This window comes from Gobio gobio (genome assembly GCF_949357685.1).
Source record: "Gobio gobio genome assembly, chromosome: 13".
Classification (NCBI taxonomy): Eukaryota; Metazoa; Chordata; class Actinopteri; order Cypriniformes; family Gobionidae; genus Gobio; species Gobio gobio.
The window spans coordinates 31,553,560-31,575,198 of NC_137106.1; the positions used below are offsets into that span (position 1 = coordinate 31,553,560).

At 36.4% G+C, this 21,639-nt stretch overlaps 1 protein-coding gene across 2 annotated transcripts in view; it reads left to right on the top strand.

The window, feature by feature from the left end:
* Window positions 1-21,639, top strand: part of nrxn3a (neurexin 3a) — a 353,303-nt gene that overhangs the window by 285,432 nt on the left and 46,232 nt on the right. For both annotated transcript variants that reach the window (XM_079833565.1, XM_079833566.1), the window contains one exon: window positions 14,271-14,442. In XM_079833565.1, the coding sequence (XP_079689691.1) occupies window positions 14,271-14,442 (172 nt within the window). The remainder of the gene's footprint in view (window positions 1-14,270; window positions 14,443-21,639) is intronic.

A 21,639-nucleotide genomic window follows, 5' to 3' on the forward strand; every position in this document is an offset into this window, starting at 1 on the left:
GAAACCTCTCAAATTTCATTAAAATATCTTAATTTGTGTTCCAAAGATGAACAAAGGTCTTACGGAACATGAGGGTGAGTAATGAATGACAGAATTTTCTTCTTTTTTTAAGGGGGGGGGGGGGGGGGTCTAATCCTTTAAACCCCACTATTTAATGTTTGCAACTGCCTGGATGTTGGTTTGATTTTGAAGCATTTAAGTATCCTCCACTTCATAGTTGCACCTTTAAACTTGAGTGATTTGTAAATGAATTCTTAAGTCATAAAAGTGACATTGAAAATGTGTTGCATCAGCTCCACTTTTAATGAGATAGAAACTTTGTGTGATTTGTGATTTCCAGCTGTTTGTTTGGATTACACTGCAATGCTTCTTGGCTTGTTGAATGGAGAGAGCCGTCCATCTTATCAAAGTGTTAATGAGTGTTTGCTAATCTTTTTGTAAAGCGTTTGAAATCATTTTAATTACTTTAGCGTGTACTCCAAATATTGTATGCAAATATGCATACGGAGTTCACCAGTGCCTACCTGGTGTACTTCATTCATTGTTTTATCATAGAAATATTTAGCTTCATTTGCAATTCTCAAAACTGAGAATGCACATTTTTATGCATTTTCATGTACCGTATACGTTAATCCTTACTCAATTATCAGTTCTGGTTAGAAAGACAGGTGATGTCAGACAAATCTGTTTTCAGCCTGGCGTAGTCTTTTGCTTCTGTCAACGACCAAATCACTGCATCCATAATTTAGAAACACTACATCACTTTGAGTAGTTCTTATCCCTAATGACTGCTTTGTTTGCAGACAAGCCAATGAAGAATGACAGTCCTAAATGGCTTCACATGATGGCAATTGATATTTAAAGTCCAGCGGAACAAATTATGGCACAGCGCCAGCCTCGCTTTCAGTGAGAAGCTACTCAGAGATAATACAACCGTGTATTATTATCGGTGTTGCTATGAGGAGATCTAAGAAAAGCATAACATATGGTTAGAACCGCATTCTAGACTTTCGGTACAAATGCACACCTCTTTTTAATGCACTGAATGAGTGGGAAAGGTGTTGTGTAGAAAATCTAAAACTGGATCCATCCAGATGATACAAACTAGTTTGTGCAGAAATAACCACTTTTTTTCTCACATATGTTAATAAGTAAATAACTGGTGTTAAGCTTTCGGCATAAAAGTGACAACTTTAGTAGGAATAGAAATCTAAGTAGAGAAGTTTAATTAACATGAAATACCTTTTAAGAGATTTTCTTGAAGAGATTAATTCTTTATTCAGCAAGGATGGAAATTACAAATGATTTCTATTTAAATAATTTGTTCTTTTGAATATTCTTTTCATTAAAGAATCCTGGACTCTTTCTTAAAAGAAGTTAATACTTTTATTCAGCAAGGATGCATTAAATTAATAAAAAGTTGCCGTAAAGACATATCTTTTTTTTTTATATATTTCAAAAATTAATAAAAAAAAATTCTATTCATCTTAGATTTGTGAAAAAAATGATTAATACAAAAAATATCAAGCAGCACAACTGTTTCCAACATTGATAATAATAAGAAATGTTTCTTCAACACTAAATCAGCATATTAGAATTACTTCTGAAGGATCGTGTGACACTGAAAACTGGAGTAATGATGCTGAAAATCCAGCTTTGCATCACAGGAATAAATTACATTTGAAAATATATTCAAATTTTAAATTGTAATAATATTTCACAATTGGCATATTATTGTTAATGATCGAATGTAGCCTTGTGAGCATAAGATTAAAAAATATTTTAAAAATCCTAATTACCCCAAACCTTTGAACGGTATATGTAAATTAAATGTAAGAAAAGCCACTGTTAACATTCAGCTTAGTCCACACTGTAAAAAACAAAACCAAAAACATTGTTTTCATAAAAAGCACGGTGGTTGCCAGAATAATTCTGTAAAAAAATACAGTAAAAATGTAAAAAACATATTTACACAACAACATGTCAGTTAAAACTGTAATTTACATACAAGAAAATTGCTGTTAAAACCGGTAAATCCAACAACGCACAATGCTACTAAAATCTATTTTGTACCTTAACCACATATACTGACCAACCACCATAATAATGCATGTGGTAAAAGAGGAAGCCACATGAAGAATAAGTATTTTACTGTAAAAATTACATGCAATGTGGAGTTAGAGCTTTTACAGTATTTCCCTAGTAGGGGAACTTACTATTAATCAATTAACTATTTTTTTTTCTTTTTTCGAATAATATTTTACAGTTAAAATTACATTATTTTTTTCATAGTGCAGAAAACCATTGCAGGCTGCAGTGTTTACCAGATCTGCAATAAACAAGTTACTTCTATAAATGATAGAGTGATGTCAGGGGGCTTTTATTCAGAACACACACAGAAGGGTGTTTGATTGCATCTATTAAATACACATGTTCTTTCAAAGGCTAAACAAATATTCTAATCCACATATTTGGTCCTGATAATTGCACTGAAATGCAAATAAACATTTAACGTATTTCCCTCTCTCTTAGCTTCATTCATTTGTGCCATTTATGAGGGTTTTATTTTCAGGTTTATAATGTATCGGTTTCCTTTGAAATGCTCCCTCGTCAACAACACACTCACATCATGAAAACTACACACGCAAACTCAAGAGTTCAAAAGAAATTAGTCATAAATTGTGATCGCTGCATTCACATCCCTGTGATCGAATCTGATCATATTCATGTTTGCTGGATGAGGCACAGCATTCGTTCAAATATGACAGATGTCTTTTGTGAGTGAAACATGTCAGATCAAACTTTGCGTTGTTCCACATGACGACTTGCCGAATGTGGCAGCTGCAGTAACCATGGAAACAACTGCTTGGGGGTGATGGGGGTTAGAGCGAGGCAAGGAGCATATCTCTTGTCTTTTCCAAGTCTGCTTTGAAAAGTAAGGGTCCCTGAAACCGCCTAACTAAGCTTTACGTCGTAAACATCCTCAAAAAGTGGGATTCCTTTCAGCCCACCATTTGGGCTCCAAGCCCCGAACCCTTGATCACATTTCACCTATTCTTGTAGGGTGAGAACAAGTGCCAAAAGAGAAGCAGGTCAAACATACATAAAATACATGCAGCAAGTCAAGATATACCCTTTTGACCCACCCCCCTCTCACCATCTCTTGAGAACCTCTTTAGATATATCCCTTGAGATGTCACAATGCCACCATTGTGTGCTGCTTTTTCAGCAGCATTTGTATGGTAAGAATTTTTCCTATTCAGAAAAAAAACTTCAATTATGGCCCGGTTTCACAAACAGGGCTTAGGCTAAACTAGGATTAGGCATTAGTTAAATTAGTACATTTGAGTAACTTTTATAAATGTGCCCTAAAAAAAACATTACTGGTGTGTATCTTAAGACAAAACAATGGCACTGACATATTTTAAGATACATCAGTGCAAGTTTCTTTCAGTTAACACAACTCAAAAAATGCATTTTAGTCTAGGACTAGCTTAAGCCTTGTCTGTGAAACTGGGGGAAAGAGTTTTAAGCCAGTGGACGTATCTAAACAGCTCCGATTGCAAGTAAATAGGCACACTATACCATTCAAAAGTCTCTTACGTTTAACTTGTATAGTCTTTTGGTTTCTTTCACTGTTGCCATAGTTCCTAGTCATCGTTAGTGGTTGTCCTTGGTTGTTAATTCATTTACCCACCTGATCTGTTTTCCGTTGGTTAATCTCTGTCTGTATTTAAGCGAAAGTCCCCCTGGAGTCAATCATTTTATCCCTTAAAACTCATCTTTGATCACCAAAATGACCTATTTAAATTATATTATAATATAATATAATATTATATTTAAATATGCTAATTAGCCCCCCTCTGAAACGCTTTGAACAACTTAGAACGTCAGTGGAGAAAGGCATATAGTTCATCATAACATCATAATTTACATAATAAATTACCCGATTTTTCATATCAACAGAAAAATATACCGGGATAACATGGCTTGAGACTCCCCTGCTTCAAAGCATAGTTAATGATATGCTAAAGCCCTTCCGCACGTTGACGTGATTTGATACAAGGTAGTTTGTGACGTCAGAAACACCAGCGAATTTAAACCGCGTTTTTGAGATTGTCTTTGGTTCACTGGAGTTTTAAAGAGAAAATACTCAGCCATGGTGCTGACTTATGAATTTGCACATGGTTCGTCTGAAAGCGTATTAAAGACATACAAACAACATTAAAAACTTTCTTCTGGGATTTCTAATGGTTCGTTTCTCTCAAGTCTGCATTCGATGCATCCTCGATATCAAGAACACATACTTTCATGGAATTTGGAATTGAACTTCGATGGTTGATTATGACGTAGTACGCGAACACAAGGGCGCAAGCTTGCTTAAGAACACATATTGAGAAACGGCCACAGTCACTAGTTTCATTCCTGAATGAATCTGTGCTTTTGAACGAAACGGTTGAATGAACGATTCAGTGACTCACTCAAAGACGGTCACTTGTTTTGACAGTCATTTGACAGTTATTGCCATATACTGTAGATGTAACTTGCAAAAATCCCTACCGCTAATGCACAGAGTTGTAGGTCTGTATTGACAGGTTTTGGCCCTATATGTCTTAATTTCTCTGTGGAGAAATTGATGGACTTTTTACTTCCAGAATCAGACTGGTTCACTCAGTTATGCTCCTTTTCTTGTGGAATTTCTAGTTTATGGTTTTCCCATCAGTTTACGGTCTAAGCTAAATGCCCATCCTTGCATCTCATTAGCATATTTCTTTTTCAATTTCTGTTTGAATTAGTGGCTCGGAAGTATGAGTTGTGTTTTTAACGAGATGTAGCCCACATAATCGGATTGCCCCCTCCGGGTAATGGTGATCTAATTACCAATAAAGTGTAACGAACCATTAGAGTGTAGATGATTTTGTGACGGCTTTCTCCTTCAGTTTTCCAGTTTCACTGGAGAGAAAATGCAGTGGCGAATGCCATTTCGGCACATTTTGCGCCACACTTTGCCCTGAAATAAGCTCCTTCTCGTTCTGTTGACAAAGCAAATTAGAAAATTGGGGGGTGGGGGGGGGGGGGGGGGGGATTCGCATCCCTCGTTCTCTCAGCTTTGCTTTGGTCTGCAAAATGGAATAACATCTAGTGGATGTCGGCTCAAGGTGGAGTAGCTTGGGATGTCGCAGAAGGCTATTTAGATAACATTTTGACTCATCAGCATCAGACTGAGACGAAACACAAATGTCTTTGTCTTTGTCTTTTGACCTCCCTGAGGATGTGGCTGCTCATATTCTGCTCACATGACAGATCATACTTGATGTGATAAGCAGATGCCTTCTTTTTATTTGTATTTTTTTCAGGATCTGCAACAATTGTTATGTGGCATCTGATCCTTTTGACTTCGCATAGCATGTTTTATATGTCCTGTCTATTAATATTTATACACTCAAGGTCTGTGTGCATAACGGAAAGATGAACAATCCTAGTAGATGGTGCTGTAAAGTGCTTTGCATTGTAGTCTTTGGTTTGTTACTTGTAGACCATAAATCATGTCTCGCATTAATGTACGTTTTCTTTTTCATTTTAAAAAGGAATAAAACAGAGCAGTGCTGCCCTTGAAACACTGTTCCTTTACCTACATAACAATAAGACCATTGAAGGCCGTTCAATCTCAAACTCGCTTTATTTTTGGGTTTTTTCTTTTCAATCGGGATTTCTACTTCTGGAAGAAACTTTGACTCGGTTTACTGTCAGCAAAGTTATTTCCTATAAGCTCTGCCCCCATGTTGTTTTCCGTTTGCCGTATAAGAGTGTCGATGAAGCGAGTTCTGGGTAGATTAAGTATTGTCTGGCAGCTGTCTGTGTTTTGTGGACCCGATAGCCTTGGCAGGCAAATCAGCAGCTAGAAGTGAATTAAAGAGCGCTTTCTGCCTCATCAACATATTTGATATCTCTATAAACTACTCTGGAAACACAGCAGCTCTTCAACGCAGATGTCCCACGGACACCAGGCTCCCTCGAGATTTCGCCTATATCAGCAAACCTAATTGAAAGGCTGCGGGAAATTGACAATCTTATGTCGGTAGTTTAAGTAGCAATGAGCGACTTGAGAGACTAATTGTAGTCAGTATTTTTTGGTTCAGTTGATCCTGGACTGGATGATTGTTGTGCCGTTTAAAGAGATAGTTCAGAGGTCTTCAACCCTGCTCCTGGGTCCCACTGCCCTGCAGAGTTTAGTTCAGGGTTAAAGACCTCTGGGATAGTTCACTCAAAAATGAAAATTACCCCATGATTATATATATATGACATTCTTCTTTCAGACGAATACAATCAGAGTTATATTAAAATATGTCCTGGCTCTTCCAAGCTTTATAATGGCAGTGAATGGCAGGCCAAAATTTGAAGACCAAATAAGTGCATCCATCCATTATAAAAGTATTCCACACAGCTCTGTGGGGTTAAAGGGTTAGTTCACCCAAAAATGAAAATTCTGTCATTAATTACTCACCCTCATGTCGTTGGACACCCGTAAGACCTCCGTTCATATTCGGAACACAAATGAAGATATTTTAGTTGAAAGCTGATGGCTGAGAAAGGCTTCAGATAGGCCTCCATTGGCATTCAGTACATTGACACTTCCAAGATCCATGAAAGGCACTTAAAACGTCGTCACAAAGTCTATCTCACCACAGTGACGCTACAATAATTTTACGATGCGACGACAATAGTTTTTGTGCGCAAAAAAAAATCAAAATAACACCTTTAACCAACTTGTTCTTGTCTTCTGTGTGTGCCTCCACGACGCATGCGCGAGAATATGACGTAGCGCCGGCGTTTGGGAATCCATGAAATACACACTTTAACCCCATTTTGAGAACTACGCCGAGACCTAAAGCACGATCAATGTAGAATCCAACAGCTTAGACACACGCGTCTTCCTCTGCTCGCAAACAAATCGCTTCTGGGTCATCTGTCCGAGCGCCGGATCTGCGTCATATTCTCGCGCATGCGTCGTGGAGGCATACACGGAAGTCGAGAACAAGTTGGTTAAAGGTGTTATTTTGATTTTTTTTTGCTCACAAAAACTATTGTCGTCGCATTGTAAAATTATTGTAGAGCCACTGTGGTGAGATAGACTTTGTAACGACGTTTTAAGTGCCTTTCATGGATCTTGGAAGTGTCAATGTACTGAATGCCAATGGAGGCCTGTCTGAAGCCTTTCTCAGCCATCAGCTTTCAACTAAAATATCTTCATTTGTGTTCCGAATATGAACGGAGGTCTTACGGGTGTCCAACGACATGAGGGTGAGTAATTAATGACAGCATTTTCATTTTTGGGTGAACTAACCCTTTAATAAAGGCCTTCTGAAGCAAATTGATGGGTATTTGTAAGGAAAATATCCATATTTAACACGTTATAAAGTCAAATATCTAGCTTCCGGTGGACCACCTTCTATATTCAATTTACCAAAAATACGTAGGCCTAACTCATGTAAAAATGATGTCGGATGTAGTGTAAGCATTTTGAACTGCAAGAGGCATTACACTTTCTTCCTAAGTTGGATAAGGAAGGTGCTCTACCGGAAGCTAGATATTTTACTTTATAATGTGTCACATATGGATATTTTTTGTACAAAAACCCATCGATTCCCTTTAGAAGGCCTTTCTTAAACCCTCGGAGCCGTGTGGATTACTTTTATAATGGCTGGATGCACTTTTTTGGTCTTCAAATTTTGGGCTGCCATCCACTGCCATTATAAAGCTTGGAAGAGCCATGCCAATTTTGAACTATCCCTTTAAAGGCGTTTTTAGATCTTGCGCTTATGAGTGCGTTTTGGGTCTGTTTATTAAGACGCTCGTGAGTGTCAAGCTGCTGAAATGTTTTCTTCCATGCTGGTCTAATTAGTGTGACAAACAAAACATAAACATGATGCTTCACTTTCTCAGTGATCTGAAAGTGAAAGTGTATTTACTATAAATGCTCTAATAATGCAGCAAAGACCATTCGTTTCTCAATAACCATTATGTATTGTGCTTTGAAACATATGTAGTGTCGCAAATTTGTGTTCATTCTGTTTACTGCAACTTGCTAATTTTCCATTAAATGCATCCCTTAGATATAGAGTTTTTAGTTTTTTTGCACTTGCTAAACGACACGCCGTGAGAAACAGATTAAACTGAGAGTAATGAAGTTGTTCCGAAAAAGATCCCACACTATTTAGCAGCAGTCTTGAAAATATTGACTCTTATATTGATGAAACAATCAGCTACGAAAAATTGTCACTTCCATTTTCTCTTTACTACCAATTGAGGAGCATCTCGCCTTATCAGCTCTTCACAGACGGGCACTTACAGGGAGAGAAGGTTCATCTTTTAACCACTTATCAATTTTGTCCAGGTGATACAGTGGGGTAAACCTCTTTACTTCTCGCACAGCAGAGGAGAGCAAGAACAGCACAATTGATGACTGTAATGATTGGAGTTTGCATTCTAGAGCAGGACTCTAACTGTCTGGCTATCGGAGGAGCGTGTCGCAGAATACAAATAAGGCCACACTTGCTTTGTTCCTACCGCTGTTTATTCATTACTTGCAATTTTTTGTTTATTTTTTTCCTGAAAGGCATATTAGAATGGCACATTATAATATTTTGATGGAGGTTAACAGCAAAACAAATTAAGTGGCCCATGGAATAAAAGCAGGATTCAATTATGAAAGATGTGGATTGGGGTTTTTAGCAGTAGAGATTGTTGCCGTTTAAAGAATGCCCTGACTTCAAGTTATCGAACATGCTATAGAGACAACATCTAAAATGAAGAGTAATTAATAAATTTGGTCCTTGTATGGTTTCAAACCTCTAATATAAAGATGCATTTTAAGCCTCAGTTGTTTGAAAGGACCAGGCTTTGTTTCCATGTCTTTTTTGTCTAGTCTTTTCTGCTTACAAAATCATTATGTGTCCCATTGTTTCAAACTCATTCTGGCAGTCAGTGTTTTTTGCATGTCCTATTCCACTTCAAGAACACAATAAGCAATTGGATGTGCCAATCATTATGTGTTTGCAGCACCTTTGTATATTTGAATCAAACTTTTGAATAATGTCCTAAAAGCATCCTCCAAAAATAATAATTAAATAATTCTAAATTATTGAAATAAATAAATAAAACGGAACATTTCTAGGATGTCTGGGAATTGTATTAAAGAATGTAGTCTTGGAATTTTTGTACAGTGATTTAATTATGTTAATTATTAAAAGTAGTAAAAAAATATAATTTTACACTGCAGCGGTTTCGTTTTAAAATATTTTTAGTTTATATTTGAAGGGTGTGAACCCATGGTTTGGTCCATTACGATTATCATGCCATCGATTCGGTTCAATTCGATATCACGATGCATCACAATGCATTGACGATGCACTGCATCCTCATGTACACAATTTTGTCAGTCAGTTATATGCACTCAACCTTTAATTTTACCTGCTCAAAGAAAACACGTTTCTTGAATGTATCAAACAAAACTCAAGTCTGGGCACAGAAGACAACAGGAGCATTTAGAACAAATACACAAAATACTAAAAGCCACTAAAGTCTAAATGCATCTGGTTGTTGAAACCACATATGTACATTTTACTCCTTTCAACAATTTAAAAAAAAAATTCAAACGCGTGAGAGCGTGTTATAGGCTATATGACATATTATAACCTGTTATGACAGTGCTACTAAAGTATGCATCGCCACAGATGAGCAGCTGTGTATCTCTTCATCAAGCCAGCGCACAAAAACTACCGAAAGTAAAGTTGTAGGTGCTCAACATACAATCATATTCATTAAAAGTAAAGAAACTGAATGATCTTACCTGTGCTGTTGCCGCGCTGGCTCCTATTGCGGTCTTTGATTTTGAAATTAGCTGATGATCAATAAAATGCAGCTCATATCTGTTATTTTCGGTGACGTGAACTCCAATAAGTCTGCATATAGTGCGGGAATTGAAGATCGGATTTATATCCGTTTTGCGGAAATACATGTATGTGCCCAAGTGTAAATGAAATCGTGTTGATAAATCAAATAGCTTTGATTTACACACAGCGCTTGTGTTCTCCAGGTCGCACTTACCAGGTTGTTCATAAAAGCCGAAATGTGTCCAGATGTCGGCTTTTAAAGTAGTTGGAGCATTTTAATTACTCGCACTCGCGTCTCGCCTCCCTCTGCCATTGTATGCTACCGCGACAAAGCACGTACGTGACAAATGATGTCAGAAAATAATCAGTACATTATAATCGGTTATGGTCTATTGCTGAACCGATATCGAATCGTCCTCGTCTGCATCGCGATGCATCAAAGAAATGATTAATTTCGACACCCCTATTATATTTAAAAAATTATATTAGCATTACCAATGTGCAAGAACCAATTTTGTCATGATACTTTTTTTTGTTGCTTTTGTTTGTTTTTTAGGGTATTTCAGTTGAAACTTTCCCCCTTTTCATGATCTTGGTGATGATTTGTTGTCATTGACCCATACTAGATACATAAATCACACAGAGCTTATTCTCCATTTGAAGACTCTTCCTGTATGCAGTGCTGACACAACGCTCAATATAGTGTGTGCGTGACAGACTATTTCCTTTCATGTATCACTTGCTCAAAAACCAAGAGTTTATTCGTCCTTTTACCCTCCTGGATACGAAAGTGTTGCAGTATTGGAATTGGTACGGCGAAGGGGGATGAGATGGATGTAAAGAAAGAGTGAGCAAGAGAGAGATGCTTCTAAACTCTTTGATGCTAAATGTAAAAGACTGTTTCTGTGATCAAACAAGTAATACAGCAGCATGAGGCTTTCATAAGCTAAAAGTGGCAGTACGGTTAGATATTTCATAGCAATGTGTGTGTGTGTGTGTGTGTGTGTGTGTGTGTGTGTGTGTGTGTGTGTGTGTGTGTGTGTGTGTGTGTGTGTGTGTGTGTGTGTGTGTGTGTGTGTGTGTGTGTGTGTGTGTGTGTGTGTGTGTGTGTGTGTGTGTGTGTGTGTGTGTGTGTGTGTGTGTGTGTGTGTGTGTGTGTGTGTGTGTGTGTGTGTGTGTGTGTGTAAGTTTGTGGAAACAGATTTATCAAATTGCTCTTTATGTGTTTTGACTCATTTTCATCTCATTAATATTTTACAAGAGTGCAGAGATATGTTTTCTGAAGCTTTCCATGCAGGAAGAAAGGCAGGGTTACAGTAACATACTATCCTCCTTCCTCTAAAGATGGTCTCAAAGGACTTGAAGTATCATTGAACACAAACACTTCATTAAAACGCTACCACACACTGACAAGCTTATGAATATCTATCAATTAAATACATAAATAAACAAACGTTATAATATAGCATAAGCTACGAGAGGCTATGATTTTACTATGGTTGAGGCATGGCACGAATTGGAGCCTATAATGGAAAAAAAAGTATTCATATGTAATAGTAATTATTATAAATATCAATTTAACTTTTCAATTTGTTATGATTAAAAACAGCAAGATGAAGTTGAACAGAATGGAGCAGTAATAATTGATCTTGAAAGGCATTTTTCAAGCTATGTTTAACTAAAGTGCCACTCATGGTTTGAGATGCGGAACACTGAGATGCAATAAATACAGCTCTGGAAAAAAATTAGCAGTTTCTCTGGATTTATTATTTATATATATCTGTTTGAGTTAAATTAAAAAAGCTACTATTCTACAAGCTACTGACAACGGTAACACTTTACAATAATATTTCATTAGTTAACATTAGTTAATGTATTAACTAACATAAATTAACAATGAACAAAACATTTGTGACCCTGGACCACAAAACCATGAGGGTCATGAGGGTAATTTTTTTTTAATTGATATTTATGCATCATCTGAAAGCTGAATAAATAAGCCTTCCATTGATGAATGGTTTGTTAGTATAGGACAATAATCTGAAATGAAAAATTGTATAAAAAAAATAAAAAAATAAAAAAAAAAAACCTTGCCTTTAAAGTTGTCCAAATGAAGTCCTTAGCAATGCATATTACTAATATTAATACATTTTTGATATATGTACGGTAGGAAATTTACAAAATATCTTCATGGAACATGATCTTTACTTAATATCCTAATGATTTTTGGCATAAAAGATCGATATAAAATCGATAATTTTGACCCATACAATGTATTGTTGGCTATTGCCACAAATATACCTGTGCGACTTATGACTGGTTTTGTGGTCCAAGGTCACATTTGTTACTGTAGTTGTTCATCTTTGTTAATGTTAGTTAATAAAAATACAGTCGTCCATTGTTTGTTCATGTTAGTTCACAGCATTAACTAATGTTAACAAACACAACTTTTGATTTTAATAATGTATTAGTAAATGTTGAAATTAACATTCATTTAGATTAATAAATGTGTTAGACGTATTGTTAACTAACTAATGAAACCTTATTGTAAAGTGTTACCCTGACAACATTTCTTCCAAATTTCAAATATTCATATTATCATTTACAGCATTTATTTGCAGAAAATGACAACTTGTCAAAATAGCGAAAAAAGATGCCATGTTTTCAGACCTTGAATAATGCAAAGAATCAAGTTTATATTCATTTTTAATAATAATAATAATAATAATAATAATAATAATAATAATAATAATATAATAATAATGTTAATATTATGTATGTTAATATGTTAACATTTTTGTGAAAACTGTGATCATTTTTTTAGGATTCTTTGATGAATAGAAAGTTCATAATACCAGCATTTATTAGAAATATAGTTATTTTGTAATAACTAAATTCTTTGCTGTCACTTTTGATCAATTAAATCCATCCTTCTTGAATAAGAGTATATATATTTGTGTATATATATATATAACCCCAATAGTGTACATCTCTGGGACACCAAACATAAAATCAACAAAATATGAGGTTTAATTAAAAATATGAACAGAGTAGGATGAACATAGCATTCCAGTCTTTGGGAAAGTCTTCCAAATGAACTTGAGAAGACTGGCCCAGATTTCGCTCACAGAGATCTTGCCATGATAAATGCACTGTGTGGTGATAAACATCTCCCTTGATACAATTTATCATCTGTCGTCATTTTCCATGCTGCAAGAGATAAGAACAACACCAGATTTGGTTTAACATAACCATAAAATATATCCATGCAACCCAGAGGGCTCTGGAGGGGGTAGAGAGAGTGCGTTCTGGAGGATGTAATGTTTGAATAGAAAGAAACGAGAAAAAAAAAATGCTGATTTAGCCGGTTAAGACCAGAAAACCAGCTTAGGCTTGTTTAAGATGTTTTTTTTGTTTTTTCTCAGAACACATAGTTAATTCATGACATTGACGATGGGTGAAACATTTCCTCAATGTTTCCTGCCCCACCGATGCTCATTGAGGCTGTGCTAATTAATTTATAGTGTGAATTTTTGCAGCTACATTTTGCACACAGCCTCTTGGATCCATGAGGGCAAACACTGCACACCTTCCTGTTTCATTAATCATTCTTATCTCTTTCTCTGTTTTAGCTAATGCTATTGATTTAGTCCACTTTCACTGCATTATGTAAATCAATGAGCCTGATTCTTCACCTCCAAAGACGGGGGTGTGCTAATGGCTGATGAATACTTTTCATCAAGCGGACAAGTTTATCAGGGGTCACTAATGCTAATAGATTATTCAGGATGCTGCTAGAACAAAAGCAAGAGGTGACAGATTTCAAGGGCATCTCTGTCATTAAAAATGAATCAAAACAGAATAAAATGCATCTCTTCATTATGTACACTAAAAAAAAATCAACAATAGAAAATGACGATGTGGTTGTCAGAGCTGTTTTTGTCAGAAAATATGGTAACAACATTTGAACTTAAATGTATAGTTAGGAAAAGAATGATATATTTAATTAATAAAAAAAACATTAATATACCAAATTACTAAAATGTGTTGTTTTTCAATGAAACAACATCAAATGTGAGCTGTCGTACAGAATTCTGGGAATATTAATTTACGTTTATCATTTCCAAAAACTGAATTACATGAAATATCCCTTTAGATCTATTAGAGTTTTCACATGTAGAGTAAGTAAATTCAATGTTAAAAAATGTGTAAACATTTTTAGTCTTTTAATTACTGTTAAAATTACAATCATTTTTTCACAGTGTATCTTTAGCCAAATTCAGTAAGACGGGGAATATCAATGTCAAAAACTCTATGTATTTGTTGTTTATATATTAAATGTTGTGGACAAAACTGATATTTGCTCGTCTTTTTCAGGAGCAAGGCAAAATTGGAGTCACATTCAACATCGGAACGGTTGACATCGTTGTTCAGGAGAGCAGCACCGCTGTAAATGACGGCAAGTACCATGTAGTGCGCTTCACCAGAAATGGGGGCAATGCTACACTTCAGGTGGACAACTGGGCCATCAATGAGCACTTCCCCTCAGGTAAGACCTCTCACCGACCACTTCAACCTTTGGCTTATGACGTCAAGAAGATGTATGGACAATGCACAGAACTGGACAGCAACTGCTTTCAAGCTATTTCTAAAGTCACTTTGTCTCCCCAGTGACTGTGTAGTGTACTTTCATTCAGGAACATCCCACGTGTGTCTCAGTCCCAACAATAGTAACAAATAGTGTATTTTTAGCCTCTTCCTTTTACCTAAATTCCATTTGTGTCAATTAGATGCTTTGTTTTCTCTTCCATGGCTGGAAAATGATGGCATTTTGTTTCTGTGGAAACCAATGGATGCAATGAAGAAGCAGTAGATGCCAAGTATGGGAAGCTTGCAGCTTTCTATTACGAGAAAGCTTTCTATTGCAACAGCATATTCAATTTACATATTACAAAATAATCACAAAATATATCTCACAGTAGCCTGGATAGGCCACAGTCATTATGCTACATCATATCGCCTTCTACTGGATGTAAAATGCTCTGTAGTAGCCTACATTGTAGTTATTTTGGTGAAAGTTACTCAAAAGTAATTCAGGAGTAATGTAACGCAGTACAATTCTGAGACAGTAATATTGTAAGGTAAATAATTACTTTTAAATAACAGTAACAATTAATCTATAATGTATTACAGATTGGAAGCAACTTGCGCAACACTGTTTCTCAGTGATGTCTGCTTCCAAAAAAAATTCAGCAAAAGCAAATGGGAAAAATCTAGCCAGTTCCTCTAAGCCCATATTTTATTCCACTTTAGTATGATTGGAAAAATTGGGGAAGGTCGAAAAGTCTAAAACCTCTAAGGTTGCCATGACTTTTTATATAAAAATCAACATTAGTACAAGAACATTGAAAGGGACGGCGTCACAATGAATTACCTTGATAGCATTAGACTAATGTGCTGTCAGTTAGATCTTTCCAATAATGCAGGTACGTTATGAATTTTATTTTATAAAAGTATTAAGGTGAGATTAGACGTCACAAATTTCCTCGTCTTGTCTGCTCAGCTTGATCACACACAAGACACATGCTTTGTAATAGGTCCCATGGACTCTTTCACCCACCACTGCAACCTCAAGCCAGCAAAGAGATTCTGTCCTGGAGAACATGTCCAGTAATCTATTATAGACTACTGGACATGTTCTCCAGGACAGAATCTCTTAACAGTATAACAGTAGTACAGGGCTGTGATCATAGCATCAACTAGACAAAACTTAGGGTTTTCTCAATTTAGGTATTTTTCTGCTGGCAGTTTTTCAGATTTTGTGAAAATATTTTTTTCTGTCCTTTCAACATTAAATATTACCTTTCAAATAAAGTAAAATGACACGATATAGAGTTTAAGTAATGGTTGGGATTTTTCAGTAACTCTTTCTGCGCGTTACATTGTCACTCCAGTAGGTGGCAAAAAATCTTATGAGCGAATCATACTGCAAAAAATCACAGATTCTTTCAGGAGTGGCTTATAAAATCATTCACTAAACCAATTCAAAATCACTGATTCATCCTGTAAATTACCAATGGTGCGTCCCAATTCGCATACTATCCGTCCTAAATAGTATTCGAAAATATAATTAGTACGTCCCAATTTGTAGTATGTTGAAATGAGTATTGCAAAGATACCCGAATGGTCTAGGTCTACTATTATAAGTGCAGATCAATGCCCACTCTAATGGCTGATATTGCCCACAACCCATTGCGCATTGGACGAGGATTCGATTAGAACTACAAACACGAGTAAAAAGTGTTCAAAAACTACAGACATGGAGGATGTGCAAGTTCGGCGGTTATGTAGACAGGTTTAGATTAAGGGGTTTTAATTATCAGTATCTAACCTGACAAAAAGATATGTATTCATTATTATTCCCATTATATTTAATCTGCAACAGCATTGTGAACTTTTGTAATGATACGTTCGGCCATTACCTTTTTAAATGCATCATTATATTCAAATTGCAAACGCATGAGGAGTGTCTCCGCATGAAAGACCCATGACTGACAGATCAACGTGCTACAACATTTCTCTCCGAAACGATAGGAAATGAAATTAGATTGAATGTGGAGGATTTTAACTGTGACAAGATGATTGACAGGGCAGTTTACAGTGACAAGATGCACGTAACTAAGCGACAGAGCTGTTAAAGATGACAAGTAGTAGGGGAGCGCGGGGCACAACCTAATGCGGGGTTAGATGTAACACGCATGGTTTAACACTTTCCAGACATGCCGGAATGACGAAACTCAGTGTATTTACTAGTTGCCATATCAACATTATTTTGAGAAAAAATTGCGCCAAAATTAAAAAATCATGAAAAAAGGGTGAATAATGACTGAGAGTTAATGTTCAGAAATTATTTGTTCTTATTATGTTTTTAAATATGCTGTTTAGCTGTATTTAGCGATGTGTTTGTTGTCAAACTCAAAAATGAGTATATTTTTAATTATTAAAAAATGCCATTCTTTTATTTTAAAAAGTTAATAATTGTATTTTATTGACAAAATATTTTATTTTGTCTTGAATATTTTTGTAACACTGTATTAATTAAACAAAACCACATAATTGTACTAGACATGTGTGACATTATTGTGGGATAAAATAAATACTCTCAACCCCAAGTGGATTTACACAAACTGACACAGTCAAAAAGCGTTAGGTTGTGCCCCGCTCTCCCCTATGTCCCAAAGCTTTCCTACTCTTCTGCTATACACTCAAAAGCATGTACTTTTTCTTCAGTACATACTTTTAGGGCAAAGTATAAGTAGGCGAATTGGGAAGCAGCACAAGTAACTTCATGAGTGAGTCATTGAATCATTGATTCACCCGATTCGTTTAACAACACTGAACACCACTACTGTTTGTTGCTGGAGATGCAACAGCAAACTTCGTTTGGAACTATTATCGTTGGTGGTCAAAACAGACAACATAACTGCCAATATTGGTTCTAAAATTTAAGTTACTCAATAAGTACTTCTTATTTGTTGAACTGTTGTATATAAAACATTGCCCTGGTGACTTAGGTCAGGAGAAATCACAAAACATCCTCTTGTTTACGTTTGCATGGCATGAAAAAGTGTGCGTGTGATCACGTATCACTCCACTTTATTTAGCCTTTCACCCAGGGGGCAATTGGTTTTACGGCAAGACATACAGACAGACAGACATAAACAAATAGAAAACAATACAAGAAATACTAAACAATACAAATTACAAATCCCATCCCAAAGCAATGTCAAATTTGTATTATTTTCACAAGGAACATACGCGAAGCCAATTTAGAGTCATTTTCAGAGTGTCAATTTATTCCTGTTACAGCATCTAAGGGCATCGGTTTGTGTTCCTGTCGGCACTGAATAAACCCATTTTATGTGGCCAACTCTCCTAATGCACCCATTTATCAGTCTGTCATTTATATGAATGATATTAGGCATGAAAAATATATGCAGCCACATGTTGCCGTGCTGTTCATATGGATGCATTATACAGAAGTCCGTGCCTGCCTTTTTCAGGTCTAAAGTTTCATTTTTGCCAACATGGGCAATTGCAGCAAACTCACATAAGAGCTGGGGAAATATATCACTGAGATTTATAAGGTGGCACGGTGGTATAACACTTCTATATAAATGTCAGCAAAATTTGCTTTCTCTGCCAAAGTTTCAACATGATAATAAAATATTTATATATTCAGATGGCCACCTGCGAATAGAATATGATTAGGCTTGAAGACAGATGTCCCCTCATGGCCGGCTGCTCTTTGCTTTGGCACTGATTTCTTTGTAAGGTTTGATTTCTCAATTCAATCTTGTCAGAGCGTTGATGAAGAAATATATTCCGAGGATTTGTGCGTGTCGTGGTCTCTTTGACAGAGCCGCGTCCTCAGGTGATATTGTGAGATTTGGTGTGCTGCCATGCTATCCTTTATTTAATTTACAGGCTAAATGAAGCAGGCTCTTGGAAAACACATGGAGAGTGTTGAACCGCACTAAACATCTGCGCTTTATTTTCTTAATGCGTCAAGGAGCGAATGCCTAATAGTTTCGCACATCGGTTCCAGAGCTGTGCTTTTGCCAAGTTATTATACCTTACCTTGCTGGGCTAAGCACATACAAATAGCAAGGGCAAGTTAGCTCATTGTGTCTTTCAAGCACACTGCCTATTTATCTCCCATGGGTCCCAAGAGGTCAAGCAGAGATGTCTACGGGGCCACAAGCGCGGTCACCTAAAGCTTATGACTGTCATTACAACGTAACCCGAGGCCATGTGCCGAATACTCAGAGAACTTTACACCAACCATCACTTTGAGAATAAATTGTGCTGTGCTATGCTTGTCTGTTCACTTTACCGATAATATAAGATACTGAGCCAAGTGCCGCCGCATGTCCTAATACAATTCGCACACCCTCCGGTAACAAGTACGAATAAGCATAACACGCTACTTCTTTGCTAGTATTACTCGTTGGTTGTAGACAAGTATGTGTGCTTTTTGACTGGATTTGCCTGGATTTTTCCAGAAAATGCTGAAGGGGAATTCAACAGTCTCTATTATTTAGGCTGTAGCTGGCAATCTGAAGTTGAAAATCTGCACAAACTTCTCTCGTTCCCTTCAGTTTACCATATAATGGACTTATGGCGTGGAAATGTAGTTTTCTAACTTACTGCAAGAGCTAGATAAGCAACTTCTTTTCAAGTGACTGTACCATAACCTAACAACTGCAAGCCATAAGACGTTATATTTAGAAAACCGCAGATACTAAATCTTATGAAGAATTATCTCAAGTTGTTACTGATATGCTAACCACATTCATACACAAGAAACGGTATAGAATTTAATTGCTCAGATCTTTTTTCCTCACCCAAAGAACTTCTCTAGAAGCTCAGGTGGATATCCAAAAAGATTTGTAGTTTAGTCCCTTGATTCCAACTCTACAAGTCAGCCTTTGGTCTTAAGCCGGACTCTAATACTGTCATGTTTGACTTCGTGGTCTCTGATCAGTGCCAATCTTTTATATTTTAATGTTATATATTACAGGTAACCGCAACAGTTACCGTCCGATATAAGAGATGTTTAAATGAATCTGTATTGGTAGATTTTGAACACAAAATCTATTACACCTAATATCTGATGCTCACTCTATCTTTAAAAATCATAAATCATTTCATAATATTCAATAAAATAATTCATTAAAATAAATAAATCAAAAATAGTTTTATGTTTGAATAAAAATGATATTAACAATTGTATATTATTTAAAACACATTATATTTAAAACATTATAGTGTCGATATGCCTAAATTATCTTGTATAGCATCTTCAATGATTGATATTAGTTTTTAATTTATTTCTAGTTATTAATTTATTTAGATATAATAGTGTACATTTTTTATATTGTCGCAACTTTCACAGTAAAGGGAATAAGTTAAACCAAACAAAAAAGAAGATAACCTGCACGTTTGAGGCAAAGGAAAACCAAAATTGAGCAAAAGCAAATAGAATCAGCCCAAATCTTTATCACTCTGTCTGCAGCCCTAAACTGTCCCACACACCCCTGCGGTTTGGCAGGAAATGTCAGTGTGTGTCAATCAGATGGCAGCTTGATGCTATGTTCAAGAGACAAGCGTATTCGTGGCACAGGGGTTGCGACAAGGAACACAGAGGGGATGTTATATCATTTTTGACATGCGTGTACGCAATATGATGGCTTGGCGGTGTGTGTCCGTGTCCGCATCTTTGTGTGTATGCGTTGAGAAGAAGATGAGTTCTTTCTTTATGGCTGTGCAGAGGCTTTTTGATGTCCCTGTGGCTGCTTTGGCAGTTCCAGGACCCAGGCTGGGTAATAGCGAATGACAGCGGGGAAAATAGTAGGCGATTATATGCGGTGGGCGCCGCTATTCTGCTATAGCACTGACAGTGGTTCAGACCGCCATACTTCAGTCAAATCACCGTATCATTTTGGTACCATCAGCGAGGTTGGTAGAGATATTCGGTTCTCTCATTTCCCATCTTTTGTTGCACACCCTGCTGATAACTGTTAGTCCAGGTTCACTTCATTCACCAAGATGCTCTTGATTTACACTACTAAAAAGTACTATTTTGACCTCATATTTGATCTTGTTTTAATGGTAAAATACAATATGTATCAAAGTAAAAAATACAAAGAAGGTGTGCACATCCTCAAACACAAACAGGGCTCAGGTGCAGGGCAAATGTGATGTCCGCACACTGATATAACTGTTCCAATTTATTGCAATGTTTCGACCAACAGGTCTTCGTCAGGCAATACAATATCTGCGTTATTTAAATACAATTTTAAATAGATAAGTAAGCACAATCTATAAGAAGCTTAATGGAAGGCCTGTTTGCACTGAAAATATTGTAAAGCACTTTATAACTTTGTTTTGATAGGTGCTATATAAATAAAATAAAAAATAAGGACAATCTTATATTGGAGCAGCTAGCTGGTTAGAACGGATTATATATGGTTGGTAAATATATATAAAACATTTTGTCAAATATACAGGTTTTATAATGCATTAGTTTAGTTCTAACTCAATGTGTACATGTGTATGAATCAACATTTATTTGTATATTTTTGCAATAGGATACGTTGATATTGTACAACTGAAATGGCTAGTAAATTTCACAAATTATTACAAAGAAATAGCAATTAACACAATGGGCCCTATCATACACCCGGCGCAATGTGGCGCCAGACCTGATGATGCAGTTATCATTTTCCCATCCAGCACCACGTTGTTTAAATAGCAAATGCATTTGCGCCCATTTGTTCGCCCATGGGCGTGCTGGTCTGAAAACGCCTATAGACGGGTCCACAAGGCACGTACACTCTGCTTATTACACACACAGGGACGTGCAGCAGCACACAAATTAAAATGAAAGGATTTAAATGTAAAAGATTATTATTGTGTACATAAATATAAAAATGTCTACATGCCATAATAGATAGTCATTGCATGTATCAGTATTAGCCTACCTTTTTGCAGCAATGACGAGCAAGCAGGCGTGGCACCATTGGACGAGCAGATCCATTTCCTTGCTAGAGAAGCGTTCGGTTTTTACGCTTGCAAATTCCGCCATGTAAATAGCGAATCCGCCGTGGCGTGAGCACAACTGGCTTTTAAAGGGAATGGGAGATGAGACTCTGATTGGTTTATTGCACATTACACACAAAAC